Raw genomic sequence first — 21,915 nt, 5'->3', positions numbered from 1 at the left:
CTTAGCATAGTAGTTTTTTATAAATGGATCCGATCTGCAAACGATGTCCCTTGATTCTTAAGAACCTGTGAATGGAAGCTCACAGAGAGCTCAAAAGTGACCATCCACCATTTTAGACACTGGCGAAAAAACTTGAGTATTTTCTGTAGGTGAGGGGTTATATAGGGAATCACTTCCTGGTTTTGGTTATTCTACCAGTGTCCATTCACCTATAGGTGGTGCATAACCCAGGTAGTAATGTATATGGCTGCTCTGTGTCCCATGATGTACAAGAAAGAATGATAGAGGCTATCATTAAACCCGGAAGACTGAGGACATCCTGTGGCAAAAACTGAAGAATGACTGCAGGAACAGTTATGGATTGAAGACGATTATCGCATGAGCTTTTATATTTAATCTTTTAATAGCCTATTTTTGCATTTTTCGATTGGAGTCATTCTTTAATTGGAATTCTAGCCAAAGTGTACTTTTTAAGTTTTGGATAAAGTAGAAAAAGGTAAGAGCCTTTATCCAATAATTATAGAGAGATTATCTTTTACTTTCTGTGTGGTCAGCGGTAAAGGAATTGTGGGGAGATCTACACTTTGGTGAACACATTTCTAAATCTAAAAAAAAAAGATAATTGTGCGAAGTTCCACTTTTTGAGTGCAGCAAAATGTTTCTGAAGGCAGTTCATCATTTTTCCTTTTCTGTATTCCAAATTTATTGAATTAGAGCTTTGCAAGTATTTTGGATTTCTGGGCTCCGTGAGGTTAAAAGTGACCCAAATCTCCCATTAATCTTCCGAATGTTGCCCATTAATTCCCCGGTCACGTGTTCCCATCACGACAGTGAGCAGTTAGGTTACGTCACACTATTGTGTCACATGTACCCGGAGTGGAGTTGTACTCAAGTTTTCAGAGAATGCTCTCGGAGGGGAGTCGCACGTCAGAGCGGAATGTCAGAAATGTTCCCTTTTCATTGGGAGAGAAAGCTGCATTATTCTGGGATCAACAGCTTCGGCCACACGGATATAAGGCGTGAGCTCCACGTCTGACCCCACCATACTTATGCCTGGTGCTGGCAGACCTCCGCCATCCTCCTTACACAGGTAAGAGCAGGAAGATCTGTGAGTAGCTTCTAAAATCAGCAATGACACAAAAATATGTACTTTGGTAACCGGGGGAGGGTCCACCTAAAAGTAGTATTTTAGTTACATGATTCTGCTTGATACTTATATCTCTTAGGCCATTCACACCTATGCGTAGCGTTTTTGACCTTTTTTTTCAGCGTTTTCTCGCACGTTTTGTCACGCGTATTCGCACGTATTCGCACGTTGTCCGACGTTTTTGAACTCCGTCGTTTTTTATTTTAGCCAATAGGAAAAATGATCATCTCTTTCATCATTTGTTGCTATGTTTGTAGATTTTTTTATCTTTTTCCCGGGTGAATATTCAATTTCACAGAACAGATTAAAGCGACAAAACGCCCCGTAGAAACGCTCGTTGTCGCGCTAGACGCTTGAATAGAGCGTTTCCATTCGTTTCTAAGGGTATAAAAACGTTAAAAAACACCCAAATCAGCCCAATTCGAGCGACACAAAAGGGTCCAGAACTTGTTTAAGCTTCAGGCGTTCGGCTTCAGGCGTTTTGGAGTGGAGATGTGAACCATTGAGAATGATGGATTTTTTCCCCTCTAGCGTTTTGTAGCTTCATGCTTCAGGCTACAAAACGCTCAGGTGTGAATGGGCCCTAAGGAGTTACAGTAGTGAACCCTACCTATGCCTTGGAAGCTACCACGCATGCGTCAAAGTCATTTCGAGAATGCGCGGGTTTCCACGGCGACAGGTAAGTATACACACGCTCGAGTTTCTCGGCAGGAAAACACTGCCGAGAATCACAATAAGAAAATAGAGAGCAGGTTCTCTATTTTTCTCGTTGAGATTCTGGGCAGAAACCTCAAAAGCCTCGTACACACGCACGTTTTACTTGGCAAGAAAGCTTTGCCAGCAGTTTAATTGCTGTTTCTGGCCAAGAAAACCGTGCGTGCGTTCGAGGCTTAAGAGAAAAAGGTTGCCAGTAAAAAATATGGCTGCAACGCTCTGCTTGAAACTGTGCATATGCAGCTTGGGTCCAGAACCGGCTGAGACCATCCAAGCGCCTGCTACAGTGTGTTCGGGCGGTGCCATCAGGGGGGCGGGTCTGGTGGAGGCAGTGGCTGGGCGTGTCGTGTGATGTCATGGTGCAACGAAGCCGAGCGTAGAGGCCAGAGCCTCGTGTGTGGGACTGCAGGACAGGAGTAAGGCAAGCCAATCCCGCGACTGTCAGTGCTGTTTGGACTGTAAAAAAACTGAAGGGACCACCTGGCATGGAGAGAAACTGTCACTGTGACTCAGGTGGGGACGCGTCGTGTCGGTGAGGTGTCAGCATCATCTGTGCTGCTGCACACTGCTGTCAGTATCACTGTGAGAGTCATTATCATGAGTGCATCGCCCATTCTAATTTCTTGTCTTCCTGAGTCCTGTCTCTTAGCTACTTACTTACTATATCCAAAATAAAATAAGCAATATGCTTTTTGCCTTAATATCTACCTTAAATCACATTGCTAATTGCATATTGTACATAGCCTAAACACTGGAATTTGAACTTAAAACTGTAATTTTACAACTGTCAGTAAAAACTTGGCCATGCCAGTAAATTTTGGGTGTTGTGCCAGTAAATTTCAATCTGTTAGGTTGGTAACTTGGATCTACCTGGGGCAAGTCACATAAGAAAAGATGATCCATTCCAAGATCAGAAAGAGAGGCGGAGGATGGGATAGCAATAAATGCAGTTCCAATTTATAACACACTGCCTGGTCTGTCTATACAAATAAACCCTCCATATACACTTGGAGGTTTTTTTTATAGAAGATTTTCTTTGTAAATGTCTCAAAATTAATGCCAGCAAAATGAATAATATCCAAAATGTTGTAGAATGTGTGTAATAGTCTCTTTGTGGCAAATGTAATATTCGATCCTAAGAGAAAATAGCCATAAGAACATTCGACCATCAGAATTAACATTCACCAATACAGAAAATAGCCTACAGACTAATTCCGCGTACACACGGTCGGAATTTCCGATGGAAAAAGTCCATCTGACTTTTTTCATCGGAAATTCCGATCGTGTGTGGGCCCCATCAGACTTTTTTCCATCAGTGTTTAGAAATAGAACATGTTTTGGTTTTTTTTGATGGAAAAAAAAACGATAGGAAATTTCTATCGTCTGTGTGCAATTCGGACGGAGAAAAAACCCATGCATGCTCAGAATCATGCTCGGAACCATTGAACTTAATTTTTCTCGGCTCGTCAATCGTTTGTACGGGGCATAAGACTTTAGCCAGCAGGGAAATAATACGGGGAAAACCCCAGAACTGTATACAGTCTTTGAAGAAACCTGTGGGGCCGAATGAATGGGAATGGGAGAAAACCTGAGAAATGTATGTTATCTTCCTGTATTGTTGCTTCTGTTAAGACAGTGATCCGACTTCTGAGGTGACTTCCATTGCAATCAATGGGTACAAGTCGCCTAGAAGTCGTATTGAAGTAGTACAGGAACCTTTTCTGAAGTCGGAGCAACTTCAGTAGTGTTCATTAACCCTCCTGGCGGTATCCCCGAGCGTGACTCGGGGTTGATTTTTTCTACCAAAATCGGTAACCCCGAGTCACGCTCGGGGTAGATATGCAGAGCCTGCAGCGCGCGCTGGCTTACCTTCTCCTGGATCCAGCGATGTCACCACGCTGTGTGAGAGAGCGGAACCTCGCTCGATTCACACAGCGTCCTCCTGTGCCGCCGATCTCCGTTCCCTGCGACGTTACGACGCATGGGAGGGGAGATCGCGCCAAATTCAAAAAAGTAAACAAACACTATACATACAGTATACTGTAATCTTATAGATTACAGTACTGTATGTAAACAAAACACACCCCCCTTGTCCCTAGTGGTCTTCCCAGTGCCCTACATGTACTTTTATATAATAAAAACCTTTCTTTCTGCCTGAAAACTGTAGATTGTCCATAGCAACCAAAAGTGTCTTTTTATGTCAAAAATAGTTTTAGATCAGCTAGAAAACAGCGATAATAAATTATAATCACTTGCAGAATTGCGCGATAGCGATTTGTGGGGAAATTCGTCATAAAAAAAAAAAAATAATGACAGCAACAATTCTGCAACTGAGCAAATTTCAGTGATTTTGAGTTGATTACATTATTGAATATTTTTTATTTTAATTATATTATTACTTGCTATAATTATTTATAATTATTTATTATATTATAATTTAAAATTTTGTTTTTAAAAAAATGTCATACCCGGGATGCCTATTAGATTCTTGTTTGGTCAGATTTAAGTGAGTTATTCCTAAGAATTACAGGCCTACAGTATAAAACACCAAATTTCCTTGCAAATAATTGTACCGCTTTCAGCATGTTTTTTCAGAAAGAATCATACCGCCAGGGAGGTTAAGACGGCTCCCATTCACTTCCATTAATTTTCTCGACCGTGCGACTTGGGGCAACTTGGGGCGATCCCAGTTCGCCCTAGTGTGAACCGGCTCTCAGTGAAGGTGTTTTAGTAATAATGATAATATTTTATGCAGGGCTATTTTTACCATAATGCCACCTGTGGGGCAGTGCCTGGGACATTTTATTTCTGGTGTGCCTAGGACAGCATGGTGTCTAAATATGGTTCTGAATATAACATTAATATTAATAACACAGCTTCCAAATGTTCCTGATTTTCAAAGGACAAAGTCCCTCTGTCCCTCTTTCCTTCTCATTTGTCCCTCATTTTGGTCTGATCTATATAGTCTCAAATAATATGCACTTTTTACCATTTAAAAGGTGTTTCACAGTGCTAAACCTTTCATCCGATTGCAGCATTTCAAAAGCCAATATAAAGGAATAGTAGTGGTGAAATAAAGCACGTGTGGTTTTTACCAATCATTATTTTTTTGTATAATTCTCCTTTAACCCCCCTGGGGGTATTCCCGAGTCTGGCTTGGGGTGGTATTTTATTACCAAAAGCAGTAACCCCGAGTCAGACTCGGGATCGCCTCGCAGCAGCCACAGGCTTGGTTTACTTACCTTGTCCCCTGGATCCTGCGATGCCGCCGCGCTGTGTGATTGAGCTGTCTCCTCGTTCGATTCACAGTGTCCCTGTGTGCCGCCGAGCTCCGTTCCCTGCTTTTTTACGATGCATGGGGGCGGAGAACGGTGCCAAATTCAAAAAAGGAAATAAACACAATGCATACAGTATACTGTAATCTTATAGATTACAGTACTGTATGTAAAAAATACACCCCCCCCCCTTGTCCCTAGTGATCTGTCCAGTGCCCTACATGTTCTTTTATATAATAAAAACTGTTCTTTCTGCCTGAAAACTGTAGATTGTCCATAGCAACCAAAAGTGTCCCTTTATGTCAAAAATGGTTTTAGATCAGCTAGAAAACAGCGATAATACATTATAATCACTTGCAGAATTGTGCGATAGCGATTTGTGGGGAAATAAAAGTAATGACAGCGACAATTCTGCAACTGAGCACATTTCAGTGATTTTGAGTTGATTACATTACTGAATCATTGTTATTATAATTATATTATTATTTGTTATAATTATTTATTATATTATAATTTATGATTTTGTTTTTCAAACTTTTTCATACCCGAGATATCTACTAGACTCTTGTTTGGACAGATTTAAGTGAGTTATTCCTAAGAATTACAGGCCTACAATGTAAAACACCAAATTTCCTTGCAAAATAATGGTACTGCTTTCTGCACCTAAAATCTGAAATAATCATACCGCCAGGGAGGTTAAGGGGGGTTGCAGGGGGTGTGTCCTATGACTTTTGCTAATAGGTGTCCCTCGTTCCCATCTCAAAAAGTTGTGAGGTGTGCTAATAATAATAATAGGAATAATATTCTGTCATTGGAGCAGGCATTGGACTTCAGACCTGGCATGGACCCCTCACACAGGGAGAGTGCGCAGTTGTGTTCAGGCTCCTCCTATGGACGGCCGTCCTCCGCTTGTCAATGTCCACGGCTGCCGGCGAAGAAGAGATGTTGTGAAGGACTCAAGGTGGGTCTGTCACTGTCCACCATCTCAGTGGATAAGAATGTATTAAAAGAATCAGAATGTGCACAAAAGCTTCTGTACAGCTTGAGGTGACTGGTGGATAAATGTAGAAGAATTTGTAGTAAAAGTAAAATTTTGATGCATTTGTTGCGTTGATGTGATGAAGTAATTGCACATATGTTGTCCCTGCAGTTTGCACTCACTGGCATCCATCTCCACAGATATTTCTGGCCGCCATGTGCTTTGTCTACTTTGCCAAGGCATTGTCTGGCAGTTATCTGAAAAGTACTATTACACAGATTGAGAAGCGCTTTGAAATCCCTTCCTCCCTGGTTGGCATTATTGACGGGAGCTTCGAGATCGGTATGTATGGTGAACAGAACTGGCCGTCTGCTGAGAGCATTCATACACAACAATGGTCACCAGTTTTGCATCCTTTTGCGACTACTTGGTTCAAATAATTTGTATCTAACTTCCATTAGTTTATTCTGCAGCCTGGACTCCTCCTTCTCAGTGTCCATCAGTGCAGCCTATCAGTACCCATCTGTGCAGCCTATCAGTACCCATCAGTGCAGGCTATCAGTACCCATCAGTGCTGTCTATTAGTGCCCATCAGTGCAGCCTCATCAGCTCACATCACAAGGAGAAAAATTACCTGTTTGCAAAATTTTATAACAGAGACAAAAAAGACAACATTCCCCCCCCCCCCCCCCAAATTTTTGGTCTTTTTTCATTTGTTTAGCAAAAAATTTTGAAAAACCCAGTGTGGATTAAATATTATCAAAAACAAGCTCTATTTGTGTAGGAACAAATGCAAAAAAATTGGGTACAGTGTTGCATGACCACGCAATTATCATTCAAAGTGTGTCAGCACTGAAAACTGGCCTGGGCAGGAAGGGGGTAAAAGTAGCCAGTAGGCAAGTGGTTGAGGATATGTTTCAAAGATGCTCACGATGGCAGCACTACAGTCATCTACAGTGTCACTTTATGAGTCATAATGTAATTATCAATGATAAATAATAATAAAAGTGCAGCGAAAATAAAGTCCTTGACTGAAGAATCAAGAATTAAGATTGGACCACGTTACGTCCGGATTGGACTTCGTCAGCGGTGGGGGACCCACCCACCGCTGACGAAGTCCAATCCGGACGTAACGTGCATACGGGGAGGAGTTTTTCCTGTGACAACACCCACGCCCTTTCTGCTGCTGCTCGTGGCTGTTGCTCTGAGTTTTTATTTTATTTTACATTGCCTATCGCCTACTGGCCAGTTGTTTTCTGGCAGATTGTCTGCAGACATACCAGACTGACTGTAGTATGGTGAAGTGCTGTTTTTTACCTTTCCCTGGAATAAATACAGTCTACACTTAGAACGTGTTTTTATTTTTTATTCTGCATTGGACTCCACTGCGCCATCTCCCTTATGGTGAGAACAAGCTGTCTTTGACCACTTGTGAAAACAGAGGGCCAGATTCACGTAGAGCGGCGCATATATAGACCGGCGTAGCGCATCTCTGTTACGTTACGCCGGCTCAATTTTGTGACGCAAGTACCGTATCCACAGAGTATTTGCACCCAAATTTGCGCCGGCGTAACGTTAATTCCAAAGCATAAGGCGGGGTAATTGAAAGTGGGAAGGAAGTGGGCGTGCTCCATTGAAATGAGCCGTGACCCCATGCAAATGAAGTGAGATAGGAACTAGGCCCGGCGTACTGTATGCGGATAGAGAAATAGATGGACAACCGCACTCCAAAAAGTCTTAAAAAAGACGTGCTCTTTATTAATAGGAAAAATGCACAGCATACAATCAGCATACAGTGGGGAAAATAGCTGACGCGTTTCGCATTGACTTTCAATGCTTAATCATAGGCCCGGCGTACTTAGTGAGATATGCCCTGAGTATAAATAGGCCCAGACAAACGCCCTTCCATTGCAAAAAGTACATCCATGTGTTTCCCTTCCTGAAGCAAGGTGCTTTTGTTTTGTTGTCTGTGGCTGTGTGTTGGTTTGTGTAGGAGTGTTAGAGGAAAGTTTTATTGGAGAGTGTTATAGGAGATTGTATTAGCTGTTTGTTTTTTCTGTGTGTTTTTTGGGTCTGTTTTTTTCTGTGTGTTTTTTGGGTCTGTTTTTTTCTGTGTGTTTTTTGGGTCTGTTTTTTCTGTGTGTTTTTTGGTGTCTGTATTAGCTGTCTGTTTGTGCTGTCTGATTTTGGTGTCTGGTTTTTGCTGTCTGTTTTTGTGTCTGTGTGTGCTGTCTGTTTTTGTGTCTGTTTGGTGCTGAGTGTTTGGTGGTGATATGGCACCAAAGAAGAGGAAGCTAAACTTCTCTGTCCGTGAGAAGGAGATCCTTGCCAGGGCCATTGCCCGAAATGGGCGCTTTTTGCATGGCCCTGAGAGCCGGGACATCACCCTGGCCAGGAAGAAACAGATCCTCCAGGAGATAGTTGATGATATCAATGCCTTGGGGGGGGAGACGAGGACCGTCAGTGGGATCACCAAAAAGATCAACGATCTGAGGCGCGTGGTCCGTGAGAAGCTGGCCAAGCTAACGGCACATTCCAGGGGCACTGGAGGGGCACCACCTTGCACCATCAGGCTGACTACCGAGGAGCGTGCAGTGGCCCAGTGCTTCAACAGGCAGCAAGTGGTGGGCCTGCCTGGCTTTGACTCCGATGAGGCCGTGAGGACAGGTAAGTTTTTTTTTTCTATCTGGCGAGTAGCATGTGTGGGGGGGGGGGGAATATGTGACAAGTGTGTGGATCCTCCAACCTGTGTATGTTTTGTGTCATCCACAGATGGTCAGGAGGGTGCTGGGCCATCTGGCCAGTCTGCACCATCCCCCGGACATCAGGCTGCTGAAGATCCCCAGGAAAGGCAGAAGTCATCAGGGGAGGGGAGTGGCCACAACTCACCTCATGAGGAGGATGAGGGGGAGGAGGTTGAGGAGGAGGAGGTTGAGGAGGAGGAGGTTGAGGAGGAGGAGGAGGTCACCAGTGAGATACTTCGCCTTTTGGATGAGGCTCCCCCTGTGGCTGGCAGCAGTCAGGCCTCCATCAGGGGTAGCCCCTCCCACTCCTCCCCCAATAGGGCTCCCCCCCAGGGGGCTCCCCTTCTCCCATGCCACAAGCCTCATCTGCAGGCAGTAAGGCCACCCGGAAGACCAGGGGGGTGGCAGACTTTCTGCCAGCCAATCTTAGGAGGGACCAGGCCCTTCAGACCCGCCATCTGGGTCAGGTCACCCAGACTTTGGCCCAGATGGAGGAGAGCCCGGCCTCCATAAAGAACTCAGTGAATGATGTGAGCTGCAACTCCTTGGCATTCATAAACTGTTTTAACTACCTGCAGACTGCCACAGCAGGCGTGGGTCAGGAGGTGCATGCCCTGACCCAGGCTGTCCAGGCCAATACGGCAGCCCTGAATGTTGGCCTCATCAGGATAGCCGTGGCCTTTGAGGGCAGGCCAGCAGGTGGGCAGACACCAGGGGAGGCTCCTCCTTCCCCTGATTCCCCCCCCATGAGTCTCCCCTGAGGGGCCGGGGCCGTGGCCGGCCCAGGTGTGGGTCACGCCGACGTTGATTTGTGGTGTACTTTTGTTTTCAGTGATTTTTTTTTTTTACTGTGATTATGATTTGTTTTATGTTTGTGAATGATGTATGAATGTGGGGGTGACATTCCTGCCGGAAAAGGGGTGTCACCCTCAGTTTTGGTGGAGAAGGGTTCCCCAGGACCAGGGAGAAGTGATCCCAGGTCCATGTGAATGGACATAATTGGAGCCTTGGCGTGGCGTTGCTGCTCCCTAGTACCGTGCGGTGTACTTTGGTCTAATCCAATTCGATGAGGATGTGGTGTGTGTGAGCTAGGGACCACAGTGGTGTGCATGCATGCATTCTACTTGTGCCATGATTAATGTGTGTGTTTAACGTGCAAAGGTGCCTTCTGCGCGCCTCTAAAGTCACTAGTATAGCTTTGAGCATGAATGCCCCTGGCATGTTGGCATACAGATTGTTGTCCTGCAAGTGTGTGTGCTCAGCTCGTCCCTAACGGTGTTGCTTTAGCTGACCTGCACACGTCTGGTGCAAAGTTAAGCCTGCTTTTATAAGGGGTAACTTTAGACCGGACATTCAGCTGATGCGCACAGGGCGTAGCCTGCGCCGCACAAACATACTTTTGTGGATCGCCGTATCTTCCTCATTTGCATATTTGACTAGCAAAACAATGGTGCGTCTAGCGAATTTTTGCGCCCCAAGAAGCGCCGGTGTAATCGTTTTCACTGGGTGTCATCTTAATTCTTGATTCTTCAGTCAGGGGCTTTATTTGCGCTGCACTTTTATTATTATTTATCATTTGTACTTTTTGAGTTTTTTTGTGATTGCCTCTGTTGGTGTTCAGCTTGCAATCAATTTAGTTTTATTTGTAACATTTGTGCGCTGATTGCTGTTTTTTCTAATAATGTAATTATCTTATGAAACAAACATTACTTGTCATGGAAGGGGAAGATTGGCTGTACTGAGTCATGTGAGATACAAAACGCTCATAATTATTTGGCTCCATTCTTTAGGGACTTTCCAAATACATCTAGACAGTGTCAGCCCTTCCAGGTAGAGAAGATTATTTATTTTATCCAGGGAGAAGGTTTGACACTGCTGTGCTCTGTACAGCTTTTGAGACATACAAAATAATGACATTATGCCGGAGGCAGGGGCAGACTGACAACTCATGGGGCCCCCGGGCAATAGGAGATAATGGGGCCCCCGGGCAATAGATTATGGGGCCACACAGTATACACACATACAGTATACATACACAGTATACACACAAAGACACACAATATACACACACGGTATACATACACACAGAATACACATACACACACACTAAAAATGTATTTGGAGAGGCGGGGCAGCTATAATCTTGGGATTTTTACATACTGTCCCTGATTTTACTGAGGCTGGCATCTCTGATGGTGCCCCCTAGTGGCATGTGGCAATGCCCGAGTGCCCGAATGGTCAGTCCGCCCCTGGCCCGAAGGTAGGGTTGCCACCTTTTCTTCAAGCCAAATCGGAACACTTTGGCTGCACGTGGCAAAATTTTATTTTTAAGGGGGAATGCTGTGGATTCTGGTGTAAAGGGGAACTCTGATGTAAGGGGGATTGGCTTAACAAACCTCCCACTTACATCAGAGCCCACAGAGCACTCCTTACATCCGAGTCCCTCTTACCTTAACGTACTAACTTGCTCGGAGGCAGGAGAGAGAAGGAGGGAGGGGGAAGACTTCAGTCATAGAGACTGAATGGTGAGCTCACTCACCCGAGGATGGAGGCTCAGACATCAACACCTTTCATCCACGATGTATCTGAAGGTTGCTGAGCTTCAAACTTCCAGCCCACACATTTATTTTTCCTGAGGCACAAAATGCCAGGGATTAGAGTGTGGGTGGGCAGACGTGTATGGCGATGGGGCCCATGCGCACACCTATGCACTCGGAGGTTGTGGTACTTGGTTACTTGAAGCGCCACAGTCCATTCCGAATCATGTGTCTGGGTTTCAGGTGGTCTGAAACCCAGACACATGATTCAAAACCCCGGACTGTCCGAGTGAATCCCGGACATGTGGCAACCCTAGCTGAAGGTTAGATGGACATGGCTGAGAAGCACAGAAAAAATCTAGGAAGAAGAAGCACTGTCTTTTGTAGACATATCCTGAGTCCTGCGCTTAGTCACAGACTGTAGGGCCTGTGCATACAGATGATTTCTTTGTCTCCATGTAGCAGCTGGGGTTACATTGTTCCCTGCACATCTGCAGTCTCTCATTGTGGATTTCTTTTCATCTCCACTAGGAAACCTTCTGGTCATTTTGCTGGTGAGCTACTTTGGAGCAAAACTTCACAGGCCAAAGCTGATTGGGTGTGGCTGTCTGCTCATGTCACTGGGAACATTCCTAATTGCGGTGCCACAATTTATTATGGGTCGGTAAGTCTGGCTGGGAAGGGCACACCACTGAACCCTGTAGAATTCAGAATGGACGGAACAAGAGAGCTACAACTTTGTATTTACCATACTTCACTACCTGCATGCTTGTTCTATGGGTGATCACTATGTACTAAAGTACAGATGAGGACAACAGCCACTGCTGGAACTGCACTTTTGGGAATAGCAGACTGGGTATAGTGGTGTGACGGGTGCAGGGGCTGACTGACCATTGGGGTTCTTGGGCACCGCCCGAGGGCCCCATGCCACTAGGGGGCCCCATCAGGGTTGCCAGGCTCAATAAAACCAGAGACAGTATGTAAAAATCTGTGTTTTTTTTACATCTGTCCCTGATATGTCTGAAACCGACATGCTTTTGATGTGAAAATCCTGAGATTTTAGCTGCCCTGCCTCTACACTGCCTCCTGGCGTGATGGCCATCTGTAAGCCTGGGGGCCCCGTAATCTTCTATTGCCCGGGGGCCCCATGAGTTATCAGTCCACCCCTGGACGGGTGTATGGTGTATGTTAAACAAGGATGAGAATGCTGCTACCGTTATATACATAAAATTACTATATGAGGATTAGGGTGATCTATATCACTGTATACAGTATATCACTGTATATACAGTATATGTGACTGATGATTTTTCTCTATATTATACAGCTATACATATGAGGGGACTCCAGTCCATCCCTTCAATTCTACTATCGCTGTCCCTCCATGTCTGCGAGATTCTAAGGACCAAAAATTATATTCAGAAATTGAGAAATCGCGCATGAATACTGACCATAGTAAGAAACTTTCAGCAATTATACTATACAGTATACAATCATCCTACACCACACAAATGTACACATCACTCACACTTTGGGGTCCCAAAACAATGACACCTTAGCACTTGGGGGGCAGAACAATTACATACTGACATTTGGATGGTCCCCAAAGAATGACACACTGATACTTTGGGGTCCCAGAACTATGACACACTGATACTTTGGGGTCCCAGAACTATGACACACTGATACTTTGGGGTCCCAGAACTATGACACACTGACACTTGGGTCCCAGAACTATGACACACTGATATTCAAAACAACTACAGAGTCACGATGCATAGGTAATAAATTGCACCCATACAAACAACCAAATTAAATAAAGTGAAAATAACATAGTCCAAGAGTGTGAAATTATAATTGTGGAATCCTTGTCAATCCTTGTCAATACATCTGTAATATAGCCACCATCCGTCACCAAGAGTGAAATCTTGTCTGGTGTACCACCACCTGTATCCACTTACCAGCTCAAAAGGTCCTCCTATCACAGAAGGTCAGCAACACTTGTGGCTACATACCCAGACAGGGCCTTCTGCTGTCATTAAAGATCTCCTCATAGGTGAAGACCATCTGAATGATGATTGCATACCATTCCTAGAAATGCAAAAAAGCTACATCAAGACAATGTTAAATTGCCTTAATAACACTCTTGCCAGCCGGCGATACACAAGCACACAGCACTTCTGGGAATTGAAGAACGCAATGATGTCAGCACGTTGGATTCTCTCTACGTGTTTCGTCATAAAATGACTATGTGGAGCTTTTTTGTATTTCTGGGGATGGTGTGCAAGCATCAACTGGATGGTCTTCAACTATGGCTTTGAGGAGATCTTTAACAGCATCGAAAGGCCCTGGCTGGTTGTGTAGCCACAAGCGTTGCTGACCTTCTGTGATAGGAGGTCCTTTTGAGCTGGTAAGTGGGTATTTTGTCCGGATACAGGTGATGGTACTCCAGACAAGATTTCACTCTTGGTGATGGATGGTGGCTATATTACAGATGTATTGACAAGGATTCCACATTTATAAGTTCACACTTTTGGACTATATAATTAAAAAATGTTGGACTTTATTTAATTTGGTTGATACTTATTGTTTGTATGGGTAAAATTTATTACCTATCTTTCATGACGCTGTAGTTGCTTTGAATATTATAGTACTGTATTTATATCTCACAGGAGAGTTGACACACTGATATCTTAGGGTCCCAAAACATTGACATCCTAACACTTGGGGTGCCCAAACCAATGATACACAGAAATTTGGGGTGGTTAAAGGACAATGACACACTGATAATTGGGGCCCCAGAACATTGACATATTGACATTTGGGGGTCACAAAACATCAACATACTGACTTTTGGGGTACCTAAAACATTGACAAACTGACATTTGGGTGTCGAAGAACATTGAAATATTGTCACTTGGGGTGCCCAAAAGAATGACACACTGACATTTGGGGGTCGAAGAACAATGACACACTGCCACTTGGGGGTCCCAGAAAAATTACACGTCAGTGTGGGGAAAGGGGGGGATTACATAGTGATACTTGGAAGGTCCCAAATTACTGACACTTGGGGGTCCCAAAACAATTACAAATTGATACCTGGGGGACATTGATATTGACACACTGTGACTTGGGGAGCTGGTGGTCCAAAATAAGGACTCACTGACACTTGGGGGTCCTAGAACAATGACACACTGACACTTGGGGGTCCTAGAACAATGCCACACTGATACTGCATTGTGTTGTGTTGCCCTTTACGGAGTTTGTAAACTAAGGATAAATTGCTTTCATTATAAAGACTAAATTAACTGCTTTCAAATATTCGGATGTTCTATGTAATAAAGAAAAGGCCAAAGGCATGTATTATATGGATATTTCATTACTCCAACCACAGATGGGAATTTCTCATAGGGACAGACTGGTGTGTGTTCGGTTGCAATGGGGTCTGTTGCTTGGGACCACTACATGGTATAGACTGTATAGTTGTGGGGTGCTGGTTAAGCCAGACTGTGTATTGTGCCAGGTGGTTTCCCAGAAACTTAAGTTTGAAACCTGGCAAATCTTATGCTAAATTATACCACAGGCTGGGTGATCACAGGAAGGTCAGGAAGGTATGTGCTCCCCCACCTCTCAGCTACATTGCAGGAGGGGGGCATGCAGCCAAGCACGTAGTACCGTTACTTTAAACCAGAATATTATCACACTAATAAACCGACTTATAAATACAAAACACTACAACTTTCTCTTCATATTTATGTATATATTTCCCCATATTTGTCTATCTCATGTCTTTGGTGAGATGTTTCTTGTATTTGCCCTCAGGGTGTGATGGCGACCTTGCGAGCAACATGTGGCTGTGTGTATTGTTGGGGAACCTGTTACGTGGAGTGGGGGAGGCACCAATACAACCCCTGGGAATCTCTTACATTGATGACTATGCCAGAGAGGATGACGCAGCTTTCTATATTGGTAAGTCACAATAGGCTCGGTTGACTAAGTAACTAGCTAATTTGCATACTCGACGCGGAATTCGACGGAAACTCCACCTAGCGGCCGCCGAAAAATTGCACCTTAAGATCCGACGGCGTACTAAGATGTATGCCTGTCGGATCTATCCTAGATGCCGTTGTATCTTGTTTTGTACATACAAAACAAAGATACGACGCGCAAAATTTGAAATTACGCGGTGTATTGATACGCCGGCGTAATTGTTCTGTGGATCTGGCCCATAATGTCTGGGTTCTTACTAAGTTTCTAGACAAAAATACTGAATTTAACAAGAGTGTCATAAAAAGGCCTGGAGGTCAAATGGCCAGTGAATAAAAGTCACAATGATGTGAGCACATTTTTGTACAGAATCACTAGAATGCGTACAAGAAAATTTGCTTTGAAAGCCAGTTTGTTATGTAAAAGTCAGGTTATACACAGCGGGCCAGATTCTCAAAAGAGATACGACGGCGTATCTCCAGATACGCCGTCGTATCTCTGAGTCTGGGCGGTCGTATCTATGCGCCTGATTCTTAGAATCAGTTACGCATAGATTTCTATTAGATCCGACCGGCGTAAGTCTCTTACGCCGTCGGATCGTAACTGCATATTTACGCTGGCCACTAGGGGCGTGTACGCTGATTTACGCGTCAAAATATGTAAATCATCTAGATGCGTGAATTCAAGAACGTACGCCCGGCTGACACAGTACAGATACACCGTTTACGTTAGGCTTTTCCCGGCGTAAAGTTACCCCTGCTATATGAGGCGTAAGTGAGGCGTACCAATGTTAAGTATGGCCGTCGTTCCCGTGCTGAAATTTGAAAATTTTACGTCGTTTGCGTAACTCGTCCGTGAATGGGGCTGGATGTAATTTACGTTCACGTCAAAACCAATACGTCCTTGCGGCGTATTAGGAGCCATGCACACTGGGAGATTTCCACAGACGGCGCATGCGCCGTTCGTGAAAAACGTCAATCACGTCAGGTCATGGTTATTTTACATAACACACGCCCACCTCTTCACAATTTGAATTAGGCCTATTTACGTTACGCACCGCAACTTTCTTTTGAGAATATGGCACTTGCCTGTAAAAGTTGCGGAGGCGTAACGTAAATAGGATACGTTACGCCTGCACAAAGTTACGCCGATCTACGAGAATCTGGCCCAGCATCTTCTAACCAGTTTATAAAGTGTAGTTCTTAGTACAGCTTTTTTGCTTTTATCTTGTGTAGTTGTACATTTTTTCTTTATTTGTCAAATAATATAATTTTTGTGTGTTATACTATATTGCACAATCTGATCTGACTTCAGGCTGTATCCAGACAGCGGCTGTGATCGGACCAATATTTGGGTTCCTTCTTGGATCGCTCTGTGCATCTTTATTTGTAGACATTGGATTTGTGGATTTAAGTAAGTTTACATATTTTGTATATTCGATGTATGTATCTAACACTGGAAAAAAAAAAGTTATGATAGGCCCCTTCAACATGAACATACATATAACTACTGAATGCCACAGAAAGAACCTTGAAAAATCTGAAATGACTATAATTAATTTATTTGCATATTGTTTTTGAAACACTGCATGTGTTCAATGGGGCTTAAAGTGTTTTTCTGCAGATTTTCATCTGTACTCAGTGTCCCGTACATTTCTATGCAGTGTCCAACAATAGTCAGCAACAGGGCTGCTGATAGGGGGGGACCACCAGTCCTCCTGTAGGGGGCCCGGGCACACAGGGGGGCCCAAACAGCAGGGGGAATTAGTGTGGTTTGGCGGAGGGGCAGTTACAGAAGGATGCCCTGTGCAGGTTTCTGCAGCAGCTGAAAGACAGTTTCTCCCTCTCCTGCCGGCTTTCAGCTGCTGCAGTGAGAGACACAGACACAGGGCATCATTCCTGTTATTGCTTTCCCCGACACCGATTCCTCTCACCTGTTCTGCCCGATTGTCACTATGAATATATATATATATTTTTTTTTTTCTATGTAAAAAACTAATAAAAAGGGCTAATTCACACACGTTCCCTGTTATGTTTGCGTCCACTAATAGTTTTAGTGTATTTTTTTGTGAAAATATGGCCTTGATATATTGGGGGGGGGGGCCCTGCCAGGTAGGCTGTACGGGGCCCCGTGATTTCTAACAGCAGCCCTGGTCAGCAAGCATTGATGGCTTTCAATTGCCCCGATACTGTTTTTTTTTCATTGTGGCATTGTTCTCGTGAAACCTTTCACCATGTTCGTCACTGACTGTGCCTAGATTTTCGGCAAAGAAGAGTGAATTCACAAAACTAATTTTCAGTGACGTGTTGCACTTCAAGGTCTCATATGCTGTATGCTGTGTGTCAACCAGTTGAATGTAGTTTGGTGCTCTAAAGTTGTTAACAAGATTCTCAGTGACAGTCTTCAATTCTTTCCAGGCAATTTTTTTCTAGTCCCAAATATGCCTTTTTTAATCTTGGCATCAGGTATTCTACATCTGAAATAACAAAAACGTTCACTTTCCTTGTTCACAGTTTTTCATCAGTCTGAGTTTTATGTGAAGCGGAGGCAAAAATATCTTTGTTGGGCCACCAATTGGTTCATATGGCCATTTCCTTTTAATGAACTAAACCATACTTACGCGGCTGCCCAATTCCCATATGTGACAGCAGTAAATTCCCGTTGTGATTGGTGTACTTGATGTGCTTCAACAGCAGTTCAGGAAGCAAAATATTTGTTGTCCAGTGAAATGTGGAAACTTCAGAAGATTTGAAGTTTACAGTAATAGTTTATTTGGAATTTCTTTTAAAAAAGGGTTTCATTACAAAAAGGCAAGATATTGTGTAATGATATCACCCAGGAGGAAATATGAAAATTCTTAGCAAGTTGAATTGTAACCTGGGGGAACAGAATAATAGAAAATAAGCAATGATAAGTATTGACAGCTGCTCCTTATTGTTAAAGTGATTGTAAGCCCTAGTTTATTTCCATAAAAATAATAGACATGTGCACACTGAAATATTCCGTTTCGGAATTTCGTTTTCGTACGAAAAATGTATTTATTTAGTTACTCCCGAAATTTGTTTTTATTAATTTAGTTTTCCGTTAGAAGATGCATTCGTCCGAAAATCCGAATGAATGAAGGTTGAACCTGCCATTGAATACTTATGGTTCCTGTCGAATGTTCAATGAAGATTCGACGGAGCAGCGAAAATGTACGTCGAATCGTACATTTCCGGACGAATGTTCCGCCTACAAGCTATAGAAGAATTCTAATGTTGTATGACTAGTAATAATTATATTTATTCATTATTATTACTAGTCAACCAACATTAGAATTCTACTATAGCCTATGGGAGAAGCATTTGACCAGAAATGTGCGATTGCAGCGTCGTACAGTTTAGCTGCTCCGTCGAATCTTCTTTGAACATTCGACAGACACTTTAAGCCTTCAATGACAGATTTGACATTTGTACGTTTGTATGTTTTTCGATGCTTTGACGAATCTTCGTCGTTCATGTTGAATTGTCAAGTTAGTTCTAGCTTTTTTACTGCTCCTCCTCTTTGGTTACAATCAGCCAATAACATTCATCATCATTATTTTTATTTTACTTCCCCAATCCAATTCCAGCAGCGCACTTTTCTCTCTATAATGTCGAATCTTTTCTCTCTATGTAGAATAATCTTGGACAAATATAGTTAAGGTTAGGCACATTCGACCGACGAAAACTAAAATAAAGCATTTGTTTATGTCGGATCCTTCGGTTTTCGTATTCTGCACTTTCGTTTTCGTTTGTTAAAACAATAACGAAAATAGCTGAAATTCAGACGAAACTTTTTTGGACAAAAACGAATGCACATGTCCAAAAAATAACAAACATGCCTCTAGACCCGCTTTGTGCAATCGTTTTGTAACGAGCAGCCCTGATCCTCCTTTTCTGGCTCCTCCACTTCTTTGGATACCTCCTGGCGGCACCCGTGCAGACTCGCTCCCGAGTCCCGCTGCTGCGTCCATTGACACAGACAGCAGGACTCTTCCCTACCCCCTGCTCAAGTATCACTAAATTTGATTGGCCCCTGCTGCTATCAGTCTGTCCAATGAGCAGAGACATGGCAGCTGGAGCCACTGAACTTGTACACATTGCTGAATTGGATCGGCTCAGGTAAGAATAAGGGGGGAGTTGCAGCACAGAAGGTTTTTCACCTTAATGCATAGCACTGGGGCATGTTGACCTCTGAGGATATGTTTGTGCAAACTTATATTGCAAAAATCTGTACAAAAAATCCAATCATTCTCCAACTTTGACTAATATTTTTTTATTTGCTTCCTAAATAATGCATAATTTGTCCTAAACTGCCCAGAAAATGATCGTGAAAGTGATTTGTAAGCTGGTAATTAAAAAAAAAAAATTGTTTTCTGAATTTAGGAAAGAATTGGTGGATCATAGTTGTCATTTAAATACTGTACAAATAGGTATGTTACATGAAGCTCACTTGTCCACCATGTGTCTTGTCCAGATCAGGTGCCAATCACTCCTCAGGATTCCCACTGGGTTGGCGCCTGGTGGCTTGGATACTTAGTAGCCGGTTCCATTAGTCTGTTCGCCACTATACCATTTTGGTTTTTACCAAAGGAGCAACCACGGCCTGACCTTCGTAAGAATTCCAGTACGCCCTCTGAACAGTCCAAATTCATTCTAGAAGATCTGAAAAAACCCAAAAATGAGGGTCCCCTACTAAGAATGAGCAAAGGTAAGAGAACAAGTGAAGGAAGTCCTACTGAGAATCCCAGACCAATAATACCCAGGCACAATGGGATTCCAGAACAATGACACACTGACACTTGGGGGGCTGGAACAATGGCACTGGGGGTCCCAGAACAATGACACAGACACTTAAGAGTTCCATTTCAGTGGCAGACTGGCGCCTAGGGGCGCTAAAACAATAACCCACTGACACTTGGGGGCAGTGCTGATCCTGACCTCCCTGGGGCCCTAAGAAAAATTACATTAAAGATTAAAGTTGAGAAGCGAGGGGAGGGGGTGTTCTGCTGTTGGAAATTACATCTTACGTTAAAGTGAGAAGTGGGGGTGCTGACTTCTTACCTCTTCTCCCATGCAGCCAGCGAGTTGAGAAGCTGGGGGAGGGGCCAAAAATTACTCCTCACCAGGCGGGGCCTCTAGTAATTTGGGGGGCCCTCCGCAGCTTTGCGGGGCCCTAAGTGTCTTACATAGTGAGCCTATAGGGCAGATCCATATGTTCCCTATGTTTATAAATGACCCAAAAGCACATGGAGACGTCTCTGTACGATTTCCTTGCTTTTTTTCCACCTCTTTCAGATTTCTTGCCATCCATGAAGGACCTTCTGGGTAATCCGGTGTTCTTCCTTTACCTGTGTGGCAGTGTCTTCCAGTTCAACTCTCTGGTTGGGATGGTGACTTACAAACCAAAATACATTGAGCAGCAGTATGGACAGACCTCCACCCAGACAAACTTTATCATTGGTAAGTCTATCACTGTGCCAAACGTACACTAAAACCATGCTCTTAACTGTAACCCTTCGCTTGTATTTAACCAACCCTTGGGGCACTGTTCCTCTAACTGACACCAATTAAGAGGCACTATTCCTTCCAATGACACAATAGTTCAGGGACTATTCTTCCCACTGACACCATTGGTGGGGCACTATTCCCTCCCAATAACACCAGTGATGGGGCACTTTTCCTCCCACTGACACTAATGATATGGCACTATTCCTCCCGCTGACATTAACCAGTTAGCAACCGCCCTATAGACGAAATACGTCTACAAGGCGGTTGCTTAACTCTGGGAGGGCGTCAATGTACGTCCTCCCAGAATCGCGCTCCCGCGCGCCCTGTGGGGCGCGCACACGGGAGTCTCCGTGACCGCCGGGTCCTCCGGACCCGGCTGATCACGGTAAATCGCCGCTGATAGCGGCGATTTACCACGTGATCGCTCCGTCCAATGACGGAGCGATCACTAGTAAAGAAACCGGCGTCATGTGATGACGCCGGTTCCTCCCTCTCCTCTCTGTACCGAACGGTACAGTGTGAGAGAGGAGAGGGGAGAGAGCGCATGCAGCAGCAGCTGCTGCGGGCTGGATCTGTGACACATGCAGTCACAGATCCAGCCATCCCTCCCTGTGCAATACTCTGCAATAAAATCAACACTCTGAAATAACCCCCCATACTCTGCAATGCCCCCATACTCTGCAAGTATGCCCCCATACTCTGCAATTATGCCCCCATACTCTGCAATTATGCCCCCACACTCTGCAATTATGCCCCCATACTGTGCAATTATGCCCCCATACTCTGCAATGCCCCAAAATACTCTGCAATGCCCCAAAATACTCTGCAATGCCCCGCAATACTCCGCAATGCCCCGCAATACTCCGCAATGCCCCGCAATACTCCGCAATGCCCCGCAATACCCCGCAATACCCCGCAATACTCCGCAATACTCCGCAATACCCCGCAATACCCCGCAATACTCCGCAATACCCCGCAATACTGCGCAATACCCCACAATA

The 21,915-nt window shown here is 44.1% G+C and overlaps 1 protein-coding gene across 1 annotated transcript in view; it reads left to right on the top strand.

Moving 5' to 3' along the window:
- Window positions 1–802: 802 nt before the first annotated feature.
- The window catches only part of LOC120932781 (solute carrier organic anion transporter family member 1C1-like), a 40,465-nt gene continuing 19,352 nt past the window's right edge, over window positions 803–21,915 (top strand). Inside the window, exons 1-9 of the mRNA XM_040345455.1 lie at window positions 803–1,090; window positions 5,957–6,097; window positions 6,316–6,457; window positions 11,928–12,060; window positions 12,724–12,851; window positions 15,219–15,365; window positions 16,698–16,796; window positions 19,881–20,114; window positions 20,702–20,866. Of these exons, the coding sequence (XP_040201389.1) occupies window positions 5,978–6,097; window positions 6,316–6,457; window positions 11,928–12,060; window positions 12,724–12,851; window positions 15,219–15,365; window positions 16,698–16,796; window positions 19,881–20,114; window positions 20,702–20,866 (1,168 nt within the window). The 5' untranslated portion in view covers window positions 803–1,090; window positions 5,957–5,977. The remainder of the gene's footprint in view (window positions 1,091–5,956; window positions 6,098–6,315; window positions 6,458–11,927; window positions 12,061–12,723; window positions 12,852–15,218; window positions 15,366–16,697; window positions 16,797–19,880; window positions 20,115–20,701; window positions 20,867–21,915) is intronic.

This window comes from Rana temporaria, chromosome 3 (genome assembly GCF_905171775.1).
Source record: "Rana temporaria chromosome 3, aRanTem1.1, whole genome shotgun sequence".
Taxonomy (NCBI): domain Eukaryota; kingdom Metazoa; phylum Chordata; class Amphibia; order Anura; family Ranidae; genus Rana; species Rana temporaria.
Note: the sequence above shows the minus strand (reverse complement) of the source record. Positions and strands in the feature narration are given on the sequence as shown.